Source organism: Lytechinus variegatus, chromosome 4, assembly GCF_018143015.1.
Source record: "Lytechinus variegatus isolate NC3 chromosome 4, Lvar_3.0, whole genome shotgun sequence".
In the NCBI taxonomy this organism is placed as follows: domain Eukaryota; kingdom Metazoa; phylum Echinodermata; class Echinoidea; order Temnopleuroida; family Toxopneustidae; genus Lytechinus; species Lytechinus variegatus.
Window position 1 is genome coordinate 19255818 of NC_054743.1, and position 23030 is coordinate 19278847.

Below are 23030 nucleotides of genomic sequence, written 5' to 3' on the forward strand. Positions count from 1 at the left end.
TACTTCCTTGTTTTAATTCATTTTGGTCTCGTATTTTCAGGGTCTTCCAATTGTATCATTTCACATAATCCGCATCAGTGACCATTTCTTTATGAAATAGCGCCGTCTAATATTTGAAAATGTATATCATCTAGAGTTTTTATTCTATCTCCTTATGTTTCTGCCCTCTTTCAAAGCATGCGCTTCAATGCATGCACATCGTTCTAAAACGATTGCAGTTCTAGTTGATCTTGTTTTGTTTCTGCATTTGTAACAAAAGGCAAGCGAGAAATATTTTTGTGAAAATAATTCCATCATCAATTTTGAGATCTGGAGAGAGAATTATTGCAGATTCTATATTTGTACTAGGAAGGTTTGCAGTGTTCACAAAAAGGGATGAATGTGTGTGTCGGGGGGGGGGGGGTGCGTGTAAGGCAAGAGCCAAGGGGTGTGCACACCTGTTATTACCATGTGATTGAAAATATTTATACAAATATTAGACCAAACGGGCATTGGACTTTGTGGGTATTGACCCAACTGTCAGTTGTATGCCTACCGAGTCGGTATTAGACCAACTGTCTATTGGGCAAAGTAGGTATTAAGGGAAATCTGACCAAATGGACGAAACGAAATGCTATCAAATGGCTATTAGACGAAGTCGCTTTTGGTCCATTTTGCTATTAGACGAAATGGCTATTGGGCGAAGTGATTATTGGGCGAAGTGGCATTTAGACGAAGTGGCCCATAAACTTGACTAACTGGTTATTGGACGAAATGGCCAATGAACGAAATGATATTGGACCGAATGGCATTAGACGTCATGGTTATTGGATGAAATTGCATTGGACGTGTGGGATATAAACCGGCAAAGGAGGGTCGTAGACCATGTAGATCTTACACCAATTAAGTGGCGATTAGACAAAATTTATGGTAAACCAAATGAGTTCAGCCGATGTGGTTTTAGGAAATAAAGACCTCCTTTTATAGTTACAGGGAATTTTGTATTTTGTAATTCAATGAGTGAGCACAGACAACAGAGCGAACAATCCCCGAAGTTACCGAAATGTGTTGAATGCCTGCACATTTTGGTAAACATGGTATATGTACCAAAATGGCTCAGTTACGTAGTTAGGGCCCATTTAGTTAATAGTACATTTTGTTAAATTACCAAAATGTGCAATTTGCCAAAATGTGCCGTTGTAAAAACTTTGAACCTAGTGAAACTTGGAGATAAGTATCACTGAACATCATGCGCGAGTTTCAGGCCCCCCCCCCCACACTCGGTGTTATTTATGGTACGCCCATGCTCGTTCCCTCCTTTGAAAGCACCCCCTATCGAAGGCTTTTCGCGGGCTTTTCTGCCTTGGAGACCCCCCTAAATCCTGAACACTGCTCAATGTACCCCCTATCTCATATGAGCTTTCATTCCAACAAAAGGTCCGAACTTTTCTTTCAAATTGAACTAATCTTGAATGAGCTTTCAAAACTAGCAGGAATTTCAAGAATTTGTTCCCGGGATTATTTTCTATGTTATTCAAGATATTTTATAACCCCCTTTTAAAACTTCTCAGGAGTCAAAAGAGAAAGATAAAAATCACCCCTTTTAAAAAAAGGCGACTGCCCCCACCGCCCTCCCCCCTGGCTACGCGCCTGTTAGGATGAATGATAACGTCATTTTATTATCACATGAAAGGTGTTTTTTGTGAATATTTATTCAATAGTTGTTTTCAAAGTCAGCACTGCTGCTATATTGAATCGTGTAATGCAGGCGAGAGAGCCTGACGCAATCCACTTGTTTTAAATGACTTCGTAACCTAAAAAGTTAATGGACCTATTTTATCGAATTTAGTAATAAGATACTGAAAAATCTCCATGAGTTTCAGGTTACATGATCAAGGTCAAAAGTCAAAGGTCAAATGGACCAAGACCAAGTTTGGGAAAAAACATCGACGTCTTAACCAATGTTACGTTTTTAAATGTCATCATAGCTTCTGACGTATATAGAACTAGGTCATTAAACTTGGACATACACGTTATCCTGGATGTGTTTCTGACCACATGTCAAAGTTAAAGGTCATTTACGGTCAATGATCTTAGAACTTGTTTGGGTAATCGAAAACGAAATCTTAGCTAATGTTACGGTTTGGAATGTCATCATAAGTCTGACAGTATACGGATTTAGCTCATGAAACTTGACACAAGAGTAATTAAGAATCCCTGATCGTGTTAAATGAGTTTCAGGTCTCATGATGAGGGTTATAAGACATTTAAGGGTAAATGAACTTGACTATGTTGGAGTAATCAACAACATAATCGTAACCAAGGTTATGTTTTTGAATTCCATCATGACTTAAAGAGTATATGAACCTAGTTAAAAAAAACTAGGTATAAAAAGTGTGAGTATCACTTATCGTGTTTCATGAGTTTTAGGTCACATGAAAAAGTCAGAGGTCATTTAAGGTCAATGAGTTTTGACCATGTTGGGGATATTGTTAAAATGCCATCACAACTTTTAAACTGCAAGAATACATTTCATGAATTATGAAGATAGGGGTAAATACCACTGATCTTCTTGCACAAGGGTTCAGTCACATGATCGAGGCAAACGTCAATCAGGGTCAATGAACCTATATGTAGTATTTTATTTCATTATTATGGCGTTTTTGTGAATAATTATTGAACTTATTTATTTTCAAAGTCAGCGCTGCAGTTATAATGAATCGCGAAATGCATGCGTGACAAGCTGTTTCAGACATCTTTTTTTCAATGACCCAACTTGTATCAATTTTGATGTTTTTTGTAGTTGTAATCTTTAACCATATCACGAAAAGAAACATGTTATGATAAATATACTCCTTACTTTAATCTGACAGTGAGCCGCCCCCGCCCAAAAAAAGAGAGAAAATAATATGGCAGGAATTTATTCCTTGAAACGCAGCGCGCGTAATAGCTGCACTGCTAAAGCCAGGGTAATTATGCTGCATATACTGTAGAGCGCTTAGAGATTCTGACAAAGTAAGTATTAAGCGCTATATATAAGCAAGTATAAAGATTATTATTATAATCTTTAGAACTACGAATACCAAATAATGAAAATTTGGCGTGTTTAAGTCGTTATTCATATAGCATAATGCTCATAATCATCTCTCTGTGGCGAGTGGCGAAATTGTTATTTGTTATTTTTATTCAAACACTACTTCAGCTTCCTACTATGGGGATACCATGAACATTATGTCACAATTACATGTTATTACCACTTCTATTACATTCCAAACGACTTAGTCAAGTGACTAGCTTATTTTCTTATCAGTCACTATAATCTGATTTTTCCAGTGACATATAGTGCATAATGAATAATAATACGTTCATTGATAAGGAGTTGTACATTTTCACCTCACTTGAACTAGACCGAGAATAATATCTGTTTCTTACAGGATGGGCGCAACGGACACCTCGTTGATCACTCCAAAAGAGAACATGTCATCACAAAATACCTCTGTAGTTTCCATTTCTGAACAAACGACACCACAACAAGATAATACAGATGGGGGCGATATTGTATTGTCCAACAATTCTTACAGACAGAAAGAGATGTTAAACAGCAAACCTGCATCTTTCACAACCAACTCTTCGAAATCAGATGATATGTGTACCCAACTAAAGGAATGCAGGTTGCAAACATTAGATATCACCAAAGTCTTAGACAACGACAGTATTAATGCTTTGGAAGATTGGGATACAGCATACAAAACACTCCTCGGAGAAATATCCTCTAGTGATGCCAATTGGTCTACACACGATCTGCCACTCAATCATGACATAGACAAGATGGATGATGAAGGATACACACCACTTTACAAAGCAGCTTTAGAGGGAAACCTCAATGAGGTTGAGGGTCTAATTTCACAGGAAGCAAACCTGGATAAACCAAGCAAGGGAGGGCTTCGACCTCTTCATGCTGCAGCTCAAGAGGGACATGAAGACGTCGTTGATTTCCTCATCCTACATGGAGCGGATCCAAGTGTTGAATGTGACATGGGTCAGACACCCCTTCATAAAGCAGCACTAGAAGGGTATTCCAATATCATAGACAGTCTTATTGCAGAAGGGTCAGATATAAACAAAGGTGATACAGAGGGTTGGACACCATTCAATGCTGCCATTTACAAAGGGCATCTACAAGCTGTTAAATATCTCTTAGATAAAGGAGCCAAGCATAACAGATATGATAGAATGACCCCACTCTATGCTGCAGCTCAATTCGGTCATTTAGATATCGTGGAATATTTCATTTCCAATGGCGCTGATGTGAATGAAGTTGACGATAATGGGATGATTCCTCTTCATGGTGCTGCTAGTGAAGGCCATCTAGATATCATGGAGTATCTCACTGAGTTAGGGTCAGATGTAAACAAGGCTGATCCAAAGGGTTATACACCATTCCATGCTGCCATTGAATACGGTCATCTAGAAGCTGTCAAATATCTCCTAGATAAAGGAGCCAAGCAGAACAGATATGATGGAATGACCCCACTGTATGCTGCAGCTCAATCCGGCCATTTAGATATCGTGAAATTCTTCATTTCCAATGGCGCTGATGTGAATGAAGAAGATCATTATGGGATGATTCCTCTTCATGTAGCTGCTATAAATGGTAACATGAAGATAATGGAGTATCTCATTGAGTTAGGGTCAGATGTAAACAAGGCTGATCCAAAGGGTTATACACCATTCCATGCTGCCATTGAATACGGTCATCTAGAAGCTGTCAAATATCTCCTAGATAAAGGAGCCGAGCAGAACAGGTATGATGGAATGACCCCACTTTATGCTGCAGCTGAATCCGGCCATTTAGATTTCGCGAAATTCTTCATCTCAAATGGCGCTGATGTTAATGAAGAAGATGATTATGGGATGATTCCTCTTCATGGAGCTGCTATCAATGGTAACATGAAGATCATGGAGTATCTCATTGAGTTAGGGTCAGATGTAAACAAGGCTGATCCAAAGGGTTATACACCATTCCATGCTGCCATTGAATACGGTCATCTAGAAGCGGTCAAATATCTCATCGATAAAGGAGCCAAGCAGAACAGATATGATGGAATGACCCCACTGTATGCTGCAGCTGAATCCGGCCATTTAGATTTCGCGAAATTCTTCATCTCAAATGGCGCTGATGTTAATGAAGAAGATGATTATGGGATGATTCCTCTTCATGGAGCTGCTATCAATGGTCATATAATGATCATGGAGTATCTCACTGAGTTAGGGTCAGATGTAAACAAGGCTGATCCAAAGGGTTATACACCATTCCATGCTGCTATTCAATACGGTCATCTAGAAGCTGTCAAATATCTCATCGATAAAGGAGCCAAGCAGAACAGATATTATGGAGCGACCCCTCTCTGTTTTGCAGCTGAATTCGGTCATTTCGATATCGTGGAATACTTCATTACCAATGGCGCTGATGTGAACGAAGAAGATGATAATGGAAGGATTCCTCTTCACGGTGCTGCTATCAGTGGTAACATGAAGATCATGGAATATCTCATTGAACAAGGGTCTGATGTGAACAAGGCTGATCCAAAGGGTTGGACACCATTCAATGCTGCTATCCAATACGGTCATCTAGAAGCTGTCAAATATCTCATCGATAAAGGAGCCAAGCAGAACAGATATGATGGAGCGACCCCACTCTATGCTGCAGCTCAATTAGGTCATTTAGATATCGTGAAATTCTTCATTTCTAATGGTGCTGCTGTTAATGAAGATGTTAATTGGAGGATTCCTCTTCATGGTGCTGCTAGTAGAGGCCATCTAGATATCATGGAGTATCTCATTCAACAAGGGTCAGATGTGAACAAGGCTGATACAAAGGGTTGGACACCATTCAATGCTGCTATTCAATACGGTCATCTAGAAGCTGTCAAATATCTCCTAGATAAAGGAGCCAAGCAGAACAGGTATGATGGAATGACCCCACTGTATGCTGCAGCTCAATTCGGTCGTTTCGATATAGTGGAATACTTCATTTCCAATGGATCTGATGTTAACGAAGAAGATGATAATGGAAGGATTCCTCTTCACGGTGCTGCTATCAGTGGTAATATGAAGATCATTGAATATCTCATTGAACAAGGGTCTGATGTGAACAAGGCTGATACAAAGGGTTGGACACCATTCAATGCTGCTATCCAATGCGGTCATCTAGAAGTTGTCAAATATCTCATCGATAAAGGAGCCAAGCAGAATAGATATGATGGAGCGACCCCTCTCTATTTCGCAGCTCAATTCGGTCGTTTCGATATAGTGGAATACTTCATTTCCAATGGATCTGATGTTAACGAAGAAGATGATAATGGAAGGATTCCTCTTCACGGTGCTGCTATCAGTGGTAATATGAAGATCATTGAACATCTCATTGAACAAGGGTCTGATGTGAACAAGGCTGATACAAAGGGTTGGACACCATTCAATGCTGCTATCCATTACGGTCATCTAGAAGTTGTAAAATATCTCATAGATAAAGGAGCCAAGCAGAACATGTATGATGGAATGACCCTAGTATATGCTGCAGCTGCATTCGGCTGTTTAGGTATCGTGATATTCTTCATTTCCAAAGGATCTGATGTTAATGAAGAAGATGATAATGGAAGGATTCCTCTTCCACGGTGCTGCTATCAGTGGTAATATGAAGATGCTGGAGTATCTTATTCAAGAAGGGTCAGATGTGAACAAGGCTGATCCAAAGGGATGGACACCATTCAATGCTGCTATTGAATACGGTCATCTAGATGCTGTCAAATATCTCATAGATAAAGGAGCCAAGCAGAACAGGTATGATGGAATGACCCCACTGTATGCTGCAGCTCAATCCGACCATTTAGATATCGCGAAATTCTTCATCTCAAATGGCGCTGATGTTAATGAAGAAGATGATTATGGGATGATTCCTCTTCATGGAGCTGCTATCAATGGTAACATGAAGATCATGGAGTATCTCATTGAACAAGGGTCTGATGTAAACAAGGCTGATCCAAATGGTTTGACACCATTCAATGCTGCTATTTACAAAGGGCATCTAGAAGCTGTCAAATATCTCATCGATAAAGGAGCCAAGCAGAACAGATATTATGGAGCGACCCCTCTCTATTTCGCAGCTAAATTCGGTCATTTCGATATAGTGGAATACTTCATTTCCAATGGATCTGATGTTAACGAAGAAGATGATAATGGAAGGATTCCTCTTCACGGTGCTGCTATCAGTGGTAATATGAAGATCATTGAATATCTCATTGAACAAGGGTCTGATGTGAACAAGGCTGATACAAAGGGTTATACACCATTCAATGCTGCTATCCAATGCGGTCATCTAGAAGTTGTCAAATATCTCATCGATAAAGGAGTCAAGCAGAACAGATATTATGGAGCGACCCCTCTCTATTTCGCAGCTAAATTCGGTCATTTCGATATAGTGGAATACTTCATTTCCAATGGATCTGATGTTAACGAAGAAGATGATAATGGAAGGATTTCTCTTCACGGTGCTGCTATCAGTGGTAATATGAAGATCATTGAATATCTCATTGAACAAGGGTCTGATGTGAACAAGGCCGATCCAAAGGGTTGGACACCATTCAATGCTGCTATTTACAAAGGGCATCTAGAAGCTGTCAAATATCTCATGGATAAAGGAGCCAAGCAGAACAGATATTATGGAGCGACCCCTCTCTATTTCGCAGCTAAATTCGGTCATTTCGATATAGTGGAATACTTCATTTCCAATGGATCTGATGTTAACGAAGAAGATGATAATGGAAGGATTCCTCTTCACGGTGCTGCTATCAGTGGTAATATGAAGATCATTGAATATCTCATTGAACAAGGGTCTGATGTGAACAAGGCCGATCCAAAGGGTTGGACACCATTCAATGCTGCTATTTACAAAGGGCATCTAGAAGCTGCCAAATATCTCATGGATAAAGGAGCCAAGCAGAACAGGTATGATGGAATGACCCCACTCTATATTGCAGCACAATTCGGTCATTTCGATATAGTGGAATACTTCATTTCCAATGGATCTGATGTTAATGTAGAAGATGATAATGGAAGGATTCCTCTTCACGGTGCTGCTATCAGTGGTAATATGAAGATCATTGAATATCTCATTGAACAAGGGTCTGATGTGAACAAGGCTGATACAAAGGGTTGGACACCATTCAATGCTGCTATCCAATACGGTCATCTAGAAGTTGTCAAATATCTCATCGATAAAGGAGCCAAGCAGAACAGATATGATGGAGCGACCCCACTCTATGCTGCAGCTCAATTCGGTCATTTAGATATCGTGAAATTCTTCATTTCTAATGGTGCTGCTGTTAACGAAGAAGGTGATAATGGAAGGATTCCTCTTCACGGTGCTGCTATCAGTGGTAATATGAAGATCATTGAATATCTCATTGAACAAGGGTCTGATGTGAACAAGGCCGATTCAAAGGGTTGGACACCATTCAATGCTGCTATTTACAAAGGGCATCTAGAAGCTGTCAAATATCTCATGGATAAAGGAGCCAAGCAGAACAGGTATGATGGAATGACCCCACTCTATATTGCAGCACAATTCGGTCATTTCGATATAGTGGAATACTTCATTTCCAATGGATCTGATGTTAATGTAGAAGATGATAATGGAAGGATTCCTCTTCACGGTGCTGCTATCAGTGGTAATATGAAGATCATTGAATATCTCATTGAACAAGGGTCTGATGTGAACAAGGCTGATACAAAGGGTTGGACACCATTCAATGCTGCTATCCAATACGGTCATCTAGAAGCTGTCAAATATCTCATCGATAAAGGAGCCAAGCAGAACAGATATGATGGAGCGACCCCACTCTATGCTGCAGCTCAATTCGGTCATTTAGATATCGTGAAATTTTTCATTTCTAATGGTGCTGCTGTTAATGGAGAACATGGTGATGTGATGATTCCTCTTCATGGAGCTGCTATCAATGGTAACATGAAGATCATGGAGTATCTCATTGAGTTAGGGTCAGATGTAAACAAGGCTGATCCAAAGGGTTGGACACCATTCAATGCTGCTATCCAATACGGTCATCTAGAAGCTGTCAAATATCTCATCGATAAAGGAGCCAAGCAGAACAGATATGATGGAGCGACCCCTCTCTATTTTGCAGCTCAATTCGGTCATTTCGATATCGTGGAATACTTCATTTCCAATGGATCTGATGTTAACGAAGAAGATGATAATGGAAGGATTCCTCTTCACGGTGCTGCTATCAGTGGTAATATGAAGATCATTGAATATCTCATTGAACAAGGGTCTGATGTGAACAAGGACTATACAAAGGGTTGGACACCATTCAATGCTGCTATTTACAAAGGGCATCTAGAAGCTGTCAAATATCTCATCGATAAAGGAGCCAAGCAGAACAGATATGATGGAGCGACCCCTCTCTATTTCGCAGCTCAATTCGGTCGTTTCGATATAGTGGAATACTTCATTTCCAATGGATCTGATGTTAACGAAGAAGATGATAATGGAAGGATTCCTCTTCACGGTGCTGCTATTAGCGGTAATATGAAGATCATTGAATATCTCATTGAACAAGGGTCTGATGTGAACAAGGCCTATACAAAGGGTTGGACACCATTCAATGCTGCTATTTACAAAGGGCATCTAGAAGCTGTCAAATATCTCATGGATAAAGGAGCCAAGCAGAACAGGTATGATGGAATGACCCCACTCTATATTGCAGCACAAGCCGGTCATTTAGATATCGTCCGATTCTTGATATCTAACGGTGCTGACGTCAATGAGGTTGATGACAAAGGGATGATTGCTCTCCATGCTGCTGCCCGTAAAGGTAACATTGAAATCGTTGAGTATTTTATTCAACAAGACTCTGATGTAAACAAGACGGATAGAAATGGACTGACACAACTGAACATGGCAATCATCGAAGGGCAGTTGAAAGTTGTTAAATTTCTCATTGCTAAAGGAGCCAATTATTTAAGTTATGAAGGTATGACTCCACTTTACATCGCAACACAATACGACCATATCGACGTAGTGAAATTCCTCGTGTCCAAAGGAGTCAGCGTAAACGAAGGGACTGAAAGCGGGAAGTCTCCGCTCCATGCAGCATGTTACAACGGTAACATCGATATAGTAGAATACTTACTTCTCAACAATGCTAATGTAAATAAACAAGATGAAGATGGGTGGACGCCACTCCAAGCCGCTGCACAAGAAGGTCACCTACAAGTAGTCAAGTATCTTTCAGTACGTGGTGCACACATGAAGGATATGGATGGCATAACTTCGATACAGACGTCGCCAAACACAGCTCATTCTACTCGTCAAATACAAGGAATATTGATTACCAACACCTTTGCTCAAATTGCGTCACGAAATCAACAACAGAGAGGTCATCGGACTGCAATCCAAGCAGAATCTGCAACACTTGCAGAACAATCCAAACTACACGTTCATAATATCTATGATGACAATGCTTTCATGCAAGCTGGCATAAAAGAGGAGATGTGTGCTGAACTCTCGTTGAGCACTGTGGCTCATAAAGTTGAGGGTCGCGCCAATCTGGAGCCAAATCCTTTCTATGGTGCCCAATCGAAATTTCCTGAGAAATCTGAACATGGTTCATCCCAGGATGACATTGACGCAGTACAAAACAACACGACTAGGAAACAATACAACCGAGTCAATGATACAAGCCGCTCTGTCTCACTCGGACCTCAGAAACTGCAATACAGCGGATTTGGCCCACCCTTCCTACACACCCTGAACAACTCTATGACAAATGGGCAGATTTCAGAAGACCCATGGTCGAGATGGCATCTCCCAACTGAAGAGATTGGACTTACCAGAGTGAGTTGTTATCGCTATTTTTTTAGAATCTATATAGCAACCCCCAAATCAAATATTAACCACCGAAAGTGGGTTTGAAATTTCTATTCAACTTGAAAATGCCCATTCTAAGCTTTAAATTGGTATCTTTACTCATACAACTGTATAATGTCACGTATAAATTCATTCAATGAGAGCTTAAAAATATGGAGAAAACAAGGTTGACTCTAATATGAGTTGTGCACAATGTGCAATATTGGTAAAAACAAACCGTAAAAAGTGGTGTAAAAGAAAGTTTTGAATCTTGGTTTTTATCTTCATTTTGACAGTATGTAAAATAACAAATATTCATTCAGCGGAGCTCATCTTTTCTCTTCGGAAACATATTTATATATTGACTATTTATAAAGAATATTCACTAGTGTCTTAATATTGGTTTCGGGATGGCAGGTCACATTCGTGTAGTGTATAGGCTTGGATAACCAAATGATTTTGAAACTAGTAATCACTTTTTTATGTGTGTTATTAAATGGAATCATATTTGAATTTACAAGAGACTGTGTTTAACTGGTAATCGTAACAAGTAATTAAATCCAATCATGAAAAATACTATTTCCAACTTAACAAATGTATATGTGGGATATTTATCGAAATTCATGTTGTAATCTTAATTATTTTTCTTGAAATTTAGACAACTTTCTGATCATTTCTCTTCTCTGTTCAGGTCTGATGGTTTTGGATATATCATCTTCGTGAAATTCTTACATTATTTATTTTCTTTCACAGAACCCTCCAAGTCTGATCACTGCAAGAAATGATCGTGTCATTCATGGAGCTTCGTCAGAGTCAAACAGGTAATATTTCTAATTACATTAGAACAAAACTCCACTAAAATATCCACTAGAAACAAAATGTAAACTGTGTAAACCCTTAGAACATCTTACTGAGCATTGAAAGTATAGTCTCTTCCGATGAGGACTGGTTCACATTTAATTTGTATAATGTAAATTTTGATTAATATTTATAATGTGCTGCACTCGACCCAGGTGAGGTAAGTGTGTACCTGGCAGAAATTTATTCCTTGAAATGCCACCGCGCCGTAAAAGGCTACGGGGCTAAAGCCAGGATAATAATATCCAATGAAGCGCATGGGAACGCCTTTGGCAGTGATATGCGCTATATAAGCATGTTGGTATTATTTTTATTATTATTATTATATACATATTTGTAGGGGTTTTATTACGACATTTTCATGTTGCACACTGCAGAAACCGTGTTTAAAGGTAAGGAACTCAAATTTAGTTCGAACAGAATCCAATAAAATGAACACCAAAGTGAATGAGTAAATAAAATAAGAATATGTGCCAAATGGCTCTGGAGAAAATGTGTAATTGCTGAGAAATTAGCAAAATAAGCACATAATTCCATGCAGTATTGATACACTCTCCCAAATATGCCTTTTTATTTCTGTTTATGGTAAACTCCCGTAGCGGGTCAACAGGACAGCATTTTGCTGGTAAACGCCAGGCTGGTATATAGCCAATTATCATGATTATCAAGGAATTATTTTACGTCTAGGCAAAACAGTCATAGTGGCTGACCTTTTAGACGACAGATATATGTTAGGGTCTTTTTTATCAAAGTGGAAAGAATGGCAGAGTGGGGATTAAAACTCACAACCTTGCGATTATGAGATTAATGCTCTAACCACTGAACCACACGACCCGGGTGTCTTAGTGGTCATCAGAATTATAGGTTTTTCGGCTAAGATTTCATGGTTTCACAAAGATGAGTTTATTACGATGTACCAGATCTAGATATGTCATTTTATAGTCGTATTTGACCTTGATTTCATAACATTTCTCATTAAATAATTGTTTGATGTATTACATTCCTCTATCTTAAAAACTTTCAAACGCACGTTAAATTATCAACGTTTCCATTCATTTTACTATTGATAGATAACTTTTTTTTTTTTTTTGGGGGGGGTTATGTGCTGCTGAATCTTTTTCGTTTACTTATACATTTCTAACTCAGAGCCCTAAGATCAAAACCCTCATCGACTGATCATGAAGATGTCTACTACAAAAAACACCTCGCCTACATAGGAGCAACTTCTGCCAACGCTGACTGGAAATTCTTGGTAGGTTATCCACTCCTTACAAGCAGATTTGATAAAACAGATTTGTTTCTATGAAAAATAACGATATTGTAATTATCTTAAAGTAACCATTTCCCTTCTAATCAGAAGTAAACAATAAAAGCCTGATATTTGAAATCGATGACGTTGTGAAGACATTTTGCTGTGAATATTGTGCGCAAATAACTGGTATAGGGAAATCAATGTTCATGATACACGTATATGCTGGCACTTTGGAATTTGACAATTTTTTCTCTCTTTCTTGCAGGCGCAGTCATGTACAACACATACAGAAAAATCTAAGCCCCAGGTGCACATTATTCATGACGAGAATGCATTCATTCACGCTGAAACTGAAGAAGAAAGTTGGGATAGAAAGTCGTTGAAAGCTCTTCCGACAGGGACCCATCATCATGAGGATGACGCAAATGACGATCGTACTCCTTTCGTTGGTGCCCAGCCGAAAACTCCGAACAGACAGGATCAAACACAAGATCACTTGGAAGCTGTAGATGACATCATAACTAGGACAAGAAATAACGAAGCCAATAAAAATGACCTTCCGAAATCCCCCGGACATCAGACATGGGACAGCAGATACGATCCACCATTTCTACGGACTCTTAACTCCGTCATGACTAGTGCCGAGCTTTCAAAAAATGGAGGGTCGATATGGCATCACTTAGGTGAAGAGATTGGACAAACGAGGGTGAGTTTTTTTGCTATTTATACTTTCACTTACAATCACTATATATGTTCACGATTGCAGTAAACGATTGGATGCTCTTAAGATTAAAAAACTGTTTTGCTTGTGTTATCAAATCGAACAGTAGTTTTGCATTAATGATATGGATCAAGATGTCAAACATAAATGTTAGAAGAATGAAATATACTAAAAACATGTTGGTATAATCTGTCGTATTTTCTTTTTCAAAACAAATGAAATCCAATACTAGTGAAAAAATAGTATTTTCCATTGAATAAAATCCATGTATTTTTATGGTATATCGCGTACATGACGCACTCATGTTAAACTATCTTTCAGTTCATAAACACTATCATGACTGTTTTGCGGACCGAGTCTAATTGTTTTGGACGTATCCTCTTCATGATATTGTGATTTGTTATACCTTGTTTACTATTTTAGAAATGTTCCAAACCGATTATCACAAGAAGGGATCCTTCCATTGAGAGGGCTTCATTGGAGTCAAACAGGTAATGTTCTACTCATTACATTAGTAATATTAATTATTGTATTTATTTGATTCATTTCGAGGCAAGTTAGTAACAAACATGACAGATTCAATATAACATAACGAGAGAAATACGAAAGTCAGCACCAGCCAGTGCCTGGGGATCACCTAAAAGAATTTAACAATTCTGTCGAGATGTTCTTCACATTGGCTGGTGCCCAAGGACATAAAATAAAGATGTATGTAAACATGTAATTATTATCAAACTTCTAAATAATAAATATTCAATGTAGCGTGGAGAAAAAAAAATAAAAACATGGTTATCGAATCAAAAAAAGATAATATTTATAAGATCGAACCGGCAATTAATCGTTTATCAAATCAGAAAACAGTGGTGGGTTTTAATTGGGTGAGTTTCGAGAGTTTGAAGTGAATTCTAGTGCACGACATTTATCATGTTCACTTGCGAGTTTAACAAATAATAAGAAAATCAAATAAACGCATTAAAATACAAACCACACAAATGGCTGGGTAAACTGTTGCATCCTCTACTGAGAAGTAAGATCATCCACACGACATCCTATTACTTTTTACAATTATAAAATAATTATGTGAAAGGGTTATTTGTAACATATTTTGTCAGGATGTTAGAATTATCGCGATCTTATGTTAGACATTTTTGCAATTACAGTCGACGCAGGTTAACTTTTACAAGATTCTACTCATTCTAAACAGCTGGTAATTAATCGTTTGAGTTTTTTAATGGTCATTATTTTCTTATTAATATATTTATGTCAGCACCTCGAAATCGACACCTCCAGTCGCTCATCAAAACTTCTACGGTAAACAGTATGTCTCCCACATAACAGCATCACCTGCAAACATGGTATGGAGAATCTTGGTAAGATATCAGTTTTGTCTTTACCTACAAATGATAATGCAATATTGACGTATAAACCAATTTTCTTCTCATTAGAACAAATTTATGATTAAGGTAAACCGAAGACTCACATTTAAAATCGATGAAATAGTGAAGATATTTTGCAAAGAATCTTGTATGCAACTGGTACTGGTGAAATCAATGTCCATGATATTCTTGCACTTTGAAATAAAATATCTTATCTATCTTATCTTATCTTAAAGTTAGTTATTTTCTTTCTCTCGTATTGGCAAAGATTTTGATTTCAATCAAAAACAACATTCTTGATAGTTTTCATTCAGGGTTGTGAAACTAATGCAATTATATTGGTGTGTGGGCATGGTGGTTCAGCAGTAGAGCAGCCGCCTCATGAACGGAAAGCCGTGAGTTCAGCCTTTTTTGCTAGGCACTCAGCATATAGATTGGAGAAGGGTAATATCATATTATGTTATGTAGAGCCTTTTCTTACCGAAGTGGCTACCTTTGGTAAATTAAACGTTATCATTATTGTCATTATTAATGTGTCTTACAAAAGACGGCAATTTTTATACATTATATGTATATTCTATATGTTATATTAAAAAAAAACCCTTTAAGATAACATTTACGATATCATTCTTCTTTTCATTCTTTTCATAATCCTCATATCTAGTCGAAACACCGAAACACATGTACAGGTCGACCCCCTTCAATTCTTATGATCTTACAAACTTTCCTTCAGATGGTCTTAGCTTTAGCTTTCCTTCTTGCCGAATGTCCAGTTTACGTAGCAGGCAACGGTCTCAAGGAAAAGGTAACTTTGCTTGCGGGTAGACGTGGTGTAGTCCCATTCCATTTCCCATGGTCCAATAATGATACATCCCAGGACATCCCATATTTTCAAGTTCGGTTCGAATCGCAAAATCAGCCATTTTGCGTAAATGGAATGCATGTGATAGATGGGTTCAAAAGCTCAACGCAGTCTTCGAGATATACGACATCTGTCACGGGCTTAGACACAGGCTGCGTAAATCTATTCATAGATGATGTTGATACTGTAGACCAGGATAGATACATATTCGATGCAATCTGGCACGAGCTAGGGGACATAAGACATGAAGTTATTAAGAAGGAGGTCACTGTAAAGGTTCCACCTGGATCAGCAAAATGTTTCATTACTTTAAATGACAACTGCGCTTATGGAGAAGTACGCTGTCGAGCCACTACTGGAAGTGTAGGAACCTCACTGTCATGTTACCAGAATGATCAAAAGCTTAACATCCTTGAAGAAGTCTCAGATAACGGGCAAACGACAAGTGGTACATTTTGTCTTCTTCATGACACTACTTTTTCTTGCTGTTCACACGAAGTAGAGTCTGACGCAATTGCTTCAACGTGCAATGACTTCCGGTGGCCACGTCGTGTGCCTGGTAAACGTACTACAACACAGAACATACCTGAATCCCTTACCGATACCAGCAGTAGTAGTCCTATTTACACCAATCTTGAAACCAGTCAAAAGACCCAACTAGAATTTGATATCGATTCCGGGGCTGGTAGGCACAAGCCTCCACTTTTCAAATACTTTTTATACCCGTTGATTTACGCCCTTCACTCTGTCTACTAAATTTGCACCTCTATCATTTCACAAGGGAACTCAATATTTTTATTTCACATCTAATGTATAATTTCAAAAGTAACTTTAAAACAATCATTACAATTTATTTAGGATCTTACTTTGGAAAACATATAATATTAAAATCTAATGTTATATGAAGATCGAATCGAATTAAATGCCTACATTCTGATGAGGATTAAGTCGGTCTTTTCCATCCCTAGCTATAAGTAAAATTTAAAGCTTCTCAATGGATGTGAATATATTAATTTCCTTCATTTACTATAAAGATTTTTTAACACTGGAAATACAACTCATTTTAATGGATACAAAATTATTGTTACATGTATGCTAAAGTGAAATGACTTTAGACAATTTCTGTGAAACTTCTTTGTGTGAGACATCGCAAGATGGTGACTCAGGTGACCACACATTCCAATGAGATGAATTACTCTCTCTATCCATGCTAAAATGAAAGTTAATCGTACAAATGAATTCAGTTCCAATAATGTAGTCAAGTTATACACACTTGTCTTTCACGCCTCCTAAATATTGTACAACTGGAACTCTACATGGTGTCATACGTTAAAAGCTGACTGTTATCTAGTGAAAATGGTTGGCAAGCGAACACCAGAAGCCTTTTCTCTACAGGGCAACATCACAGATAATTGGAAGAGGTGGAAACAGCGTTTTGAGTTGTATTTAACGGCTAGCATGGCTAGTAGACTTGAAAAAAAATTACTCAAAAAGTACAAACAGCGACACTGCGTCACATTATTGATGAAGAGGCGTTGGAAAATCATAACACGTTTTCCTTCGAACAGGACATTTCCTAAATATTGTATAACTGGAACTCTACAATCATATGCCGAGATAATTTCCAAACCAACATGGATGGAATTAAGGTACTATTTTCTGTTTACTTGCATGTTACATGTGATATAGGTACAAAATACGATTCAGTATTTCATCATTATACAGTCTTAAAAAAATCATTTACGCAAACAGACTTGATAGGGCAAGGTGACCCAAAGGTGACCTTTTTTCGCAGTTAAATAATAGAGGTATTATATAGACACAAAAATCAAGCTTTTCTCTTCATTGTCTGCAATTTCGTTATTTTTCCTTTCTTCATCTTTCTTCCTCCTTTCCCCTTCTCTTCTTTCTGCCTCCTCTACTTGAATAATCATAAGGAGCGGTCGATCCAACCCCCTCCCCTTCTGTGACCCCGTCTGTGAACGGTATTGCAAATTTAATTCAGTTTGTTATATATTGTTGTAATGTTTATCGTGTTGTAAGCCAATCCAGCATGTCCAGGGAAAGTTTATACATAAATCCCAATAACCATGGTAACTAGATATATTATCATTTTACAGACACAAGTTAAGAATAATGATTTGTATATAGATGACATAATATATGTCTATTTTATGAGCAGCATAGATTGTAACTTTTTTCGAGAATGTGATAATACTCATGCAAGTATGTAAAAGCAAACATGTAAATGAATCATGCAGATATTGAGAATAAATTGCAATTTGTATGGAGTTTAATATTTATATGAATATAATTGATAGAACTTCGAATGAGAAAAGACTAAATTCAGAATTAATTGGGATTTCAGTCATGGTAGGTTTATGTTTGTGAATATACTGCTCAATTTTCTTGGTTTGACTACATTCTCAAAATAAAACAAAAACATTTGTACGAATGAAGTGATGTTTCATATTCTTTACCCAGTACATGCTTGCTATAAATATTTATTTATTTGTGTTATAGTTGTTTGCTTATATTTCTTACAGGAAAAATGATTGTTTCTGAACCTATGACAAGCTTTACTGAGTAGTGTGAAATAATTTGATATCTATCTACAATATACAAAATACATAGTACGAGCTTGAGTTTATATTACAACACTTGTTATTACATATTTCTTCTATTTTCTTTTTAAGATTAAACTTGGGATTTTACTTCTGTAAAATAGAAAGAAAAATGTTATTGTATACTTTTAAGGTTTCTAAAGCAACTATTATGCAGAGTACATTAAACTTTATTCATGCCTAAGAATTTGGTCATATGATTCCTGTCTAAGCAAACGTGTCAAAAATGTCTAAGAAGAAAAGTTATTTCGTTCATGCCTAGAGTTTTTTAATACTTTTTTGTATAAAAAGAAATAATCTGCATATCAATTGTAATATTATATTATATGGCTACGGATGTTCAAATTCCAGTACATTTTTAATCTGACTTGGTATATATCTAATATTTTTTAATTGGGTTTACTTAGTTAAAGAATAATTTATATCCTACAAAAATAGAACCTTCTGTTTTTATAATTATATATCATTTACACAGTATAGTATCTTTTGATGTCAGTTCAAAATTTTAGTATTTTTTTTCATTAAAAAAACAATTTATTTTTTTTGTTTAGTGAAAAGAGAATATAAATATGTTTTAACAAGCACAGTTCAACTAGTTATAAATCTTACGTACATTCATTATTTTCACAGAAGTTGTATTTTTTCATTTGTATATTTCATTGTCTACACACCTTTTTAAGTTTCTGTAGTAAGCGGGTGACAGTCAGTGTGATAGTTTTGTCTAAGGCTTTCAATTGGTAAAAAAGTTGAATATATTCGAAGGTGATGCACCATTAAAAACTTTCAAAAAATGTAGTCCTTCATTTATAATAATGATTTTTTAACACTTGAAATACAATTCATGTTTAATGGATACAAAATTGTATGCCGAGATAATTTCCAAACCAACATGGGGGGATTTAGTTACTATTTTTTGTTTACTTGCATATGACATGTGATAAAGGTACACAATGCTATTCATTATTTCATCATCATTTATCCCTATACAAATTTCCATATGCACAAACAAACTTGATAGGTCTAGGTGACCCAACGGTGTTTTTTTTTCATTTAAATAATAGAGGTATTATATGAATGAAGTACATTTATTTTCCAATAATAAAGCAACACTACATTTTATAAACTTGAATAAAACAATGGAGGTAGCTACTCAGAAAGCACAGCTTGTGATGAGTGCATCGTGACAAAAACAAAATAATATGCATAGTGCATGAAAGAAACGTTTCTAAACAGAGTACAATACAAAAACAAGTGGGAAAATGAGGGGGGGAGGCAGAGCAACTTTATTTAAAATACTAGTATGTCATTTAAAACAGAAAATAAATCGTAAACCAATCATCCCACAAGTAATTATATAAGGCAAATCACAAAATAAACACACAAATCAAGCTTTTGTCTTCATTGTCGGCATTTTCGTGATTTTTCTTTCTTCGCATGTCATCCTCTTTCCCCCTTCTCTTCTTTCTGTTTTCTCTACTTGAATAATCATTAGAAGTGGTCGATCCAGCCCCCCTCCCTTCTGTGACCCCGCCTGTGAATTCATATATCTTATTATAATGTTTACCGTGTTATAAGCCAACACAGGGAAAGTCTATACATAAGTCCCAGTAACCATAGTAACTAGTTGTATTATCATTTTACACACACAAGTTAAAAATAACGGTTTGTATATACATGACTTAACAGATGTCTATTTTATGAGCAGAATAAATATTTTTTTCGAGAATGTATACTCATGCAAGCATGTATAAGCAACCATGTAAATATCAAGAAATAAATTGAAAATTTGTATAGAGTTTAATATTTTTATAAATATAAGTGATAGAACTTCGAATGAGAAAAAAAAATAAATTCAGAATGCTATATCATATTTTTCAATCGATTTTTTAATTGAAATTTAAGTCATGTGGTAAGTTTATGTTTGTGTATATATTGCTCATTTTTTTTTGGTTTGACTACATTCTAAAAAAACATTTGTACTAATGAAGTTACATTTAATATTCTTTACCCAGTATATGCTTGCAAATAATGTATTGATTTTTGTTATAGTTGATTGCTTTATTTCTTACAGGAAAAATGATTATTTCTGAACCTATGACAGGCTTCACTGAATAGTGTGGAATAATTTGATATCTACAATATAAACAAATACAAAGAACGCGCTTGAGTTTACTTTACAATACTTGTTATTACATATTTCTTCTATTTTCTTTTTTAAGATTAAACTTGAGAGTTTCCTGCTGTAAAATAGAAAAAAAAAAATATTGTATACTCTTAACGTTTTTATAGCAACTATCATGTAGAGTAAATTAAACTTTATTCATGCCTAAGCTTCTGGCCATATGATTCTTTTTTTAAGCCAACGTGTCTAAAATGTTTAAGAAGAAAAGTTATTTCGTTTCATGCCGTGTGTTTTTGAACACTTTTTTCTTAAATGAAAAGAAATGATCTGCATATCAATTATAACCTTATATTATTTAGCTACGAATGTAAGTTTAGTGCATTTTTATCTGACTTGGTATACATCTAATATTATTTCATTGGGCTTACTTAGCTAGAAAATAATGTATATCCTTAAAAAAATAGAGCCCTCTGTTTTTATATATCATTTACATAGTATAGTAACTTTTGTTGTCAATTCCAAATTTCAGTAATTGTTTCATTAAAAAACAATTTAGTTTTGTTTAGTTTTGTTTTTGTTTAGTGAAAAGCGAATATAAATTTGTTTAAGCAAGCAAAGTTCAACTAGCTATAAATTTTACGTATATACATTCATTTTTTTTCACAGAAGTTGTATTTTTTCATTTGTATATTTCATTGTCTACGCACCTTTTTAAGTTTCTGTAGCACGCGCTTGACAGTAATGTGATAGTTTTGTCTAATGCTTTCAATTGGTAAAAAAGTTGAATATATTCGAAGGTCATGCACCATTCGAAACTTACAAAAAATGTAGTGATCATTGGATGTTTCTTAAGCCATTACTTTCATGATATATCCCGCTATTTTTTTAACCAATTGCACATCCAGTTACCAATAGCATTTCCATTTATTTGAAAGCAGGATAAAAGAGCATTGCAGATGAAATGCCTTGCTCATTGCATAGGTCATGTAGGTGGCGCGGCCGGGATTGAACCCCGGGCTTTTCATGTATAGCCATGCGCCTTAGACCACTCGCTCTCTTTTGCATCTAGCGTCCTATTTCGGTATCTTTAAATGAAAAACTACTCTTTAAACACGTACTTTACAAATGTACAAATTAGATATTAGAAAGTTACGGGCAAATATTATATCCTGACACGTCAGCCCAGTTCATACTTTAGAGAGGGTTTAATTATAAACAACCGGAAAATACGCAGATATTTCATTTTTATCATGCTTCGATAAATAATGTATTCTAACATGAAATCCGGTCAAATTATCCCATTACAAAAACTCATCTTAATCTATTTTCTTCACACATCAATCGTTCGGGGTACCTGCATTAATATAACTTTGTAATGAAATGGAATAGTGACATGCAGTTTCGGGGCATTAACCAAAACTAAATAGTGGTCTTAATGTTTATAAAACAAATCAAGGCATGTGCAAAACATAATGTGTAAAGATAAGTTCGTTCATTGGCATCACTTTGCATGTATACGTTATTCCCAATCCTGCATACAAATTAGATATTATTGTTAATTGTTAGGGTATATATTCGTATATGTCCTCATTATGTTTATATAATGATATGATAACAAAACCTTTTTTGTCATTAATTTTGTAATTATAATATATTTACGTTATGAAATTCTCATATTCATGCTTACAAAATTATGTCCTGATAAAAAGTTTCTTTATATTAAAATATAATTTCATAATCCTTTTTTTCTTACTAGCATTAACAAAGAGTGTTTTCCTCTTATTATTTCACTTCCATGTCATGCTTAGTAAAACTATATAATGTACAGTATACATCGGTATATAAAAACAATTGCTGCTTTAATTCATTACACTTTATTATGTAAGTTCTCAACAATGCCTACAAAAATCCGACCCTAAAACGCATGTAGTAAAACTTTTCTAAAGTTTTTGTAGGAAAAGAAATCATCCAGCATTAAATTAATTCATTAACATATAACATAAATTGAAACTTTATATAACAGTTTACTTGTTTGTAATGAAGCTTATAGCTTATTTTTACTTAGTTATGTATCGGTTGTCTAGAAACCAAGCGTTTGAATTTCGTTCAATATTTGATACTTTGTAGTGGAACACACGCCCCTATTCTTGTGTTGCAAATTGTCAATGCTCTGTCCTACAACGCGTCTTACATTCATTGTAGAGTATATACATAGAAGTGGTTTATTAGTCTTACTTTGCACGAAAAATAATCTAATATACGTATTATCATTCGACAGAATTAGTTGTTTATTAATAAATACGACTTGTTCA

The 23030-nt window shown here is 36.1% G+C and overlaps 3 protein-coding genes across 3 annotated transcripts; all 3 read left to right on the forward strand.

The window, feature by feature from the left end:
* Positions 1 to 3414: 3414 nt before the first annotated feature.
* Positions 3415 to 6672, forward strand: LOC121412864 (serine/threonine-protein phosphatase 6 regulatory ankyrin repeat subunit B-like). The gene has a single exon (XM_041605625.1). It carries the CDS (start codon positions 3415 to 3417, stop codon positions 6670 to 6672), a length of 3258 nt encoding a protein of 1085 aa, XP_041461559.1.
* A 1-nt stretch (position 6673) lies between these two features.
* Positions 6674 to 14229, forward strand: LOC121412865 (serine/threonine-protein phosphatase 6 regulatory ankyrin repeat subunit A-like). Its single transcript, XM_041605626.1, has 5 exons — positions 6674 to 10891; positions 11657 to 11724; positions 12908 to 13013; positions 13279 to 13719; positions 14158 to 14229. Exons 1-5 carry the CDS (start codon positions 6674 to 6676, stop codon positions 14227 to 14229), a joined length of 4905 nt encoding a protein of 1634 aa, XP_041461560.1.
* An 857-nt stretch (positions 14230 to 15086) lies between these two features.
* Positions 15087 to 16728, forward strand: LOC121412866. The gene is made up of 2 exons (XM_041605628.1): positions 15087 to 15104; positions 15775 to 16728. The coding sequence occupies exons 1-2, from the start codon at positions 15087 to 15089 to the stop codon at positions 16726 to 16728; spliced, it is 972 nt and encodes a 323-aa protein (XP_041461562.1).
* Positions 16729 to 23030: the final 6302 nt, after the last annotated feature.

Bases quoted from the DNA above. Each gene is read 5' to 3' on its own strand.
- LOC121412865 (XM_041605626.1), top strand. From the start codon at position 6,674: ATGAAGATGCTGGAGTATCTTATTCAAGAAGGGTCAGATGTGAACAAG. The intron at 11,725-12,907 runs GTAATATTTCTA...TTTCTAACTCAG, and splicing joins GCTTCGTCAGAGTCAAACAG to AGCCCTAAGATCAAAACCCT. The intron at 13,720-14,157 runs GTGAGTTTTTTT...TTACTATTTTAG, and splicing joins AAGAGATTGGACAAACGAGG to AAATGTTCCAAACCGATTAT.
- LOC121412864 (XM_041605625.1), top strand. From the start codon at position 3,415: ATGGGCGCAACGGACACCTCGTTGATCACTCCAAAAGAGAACATGTCA.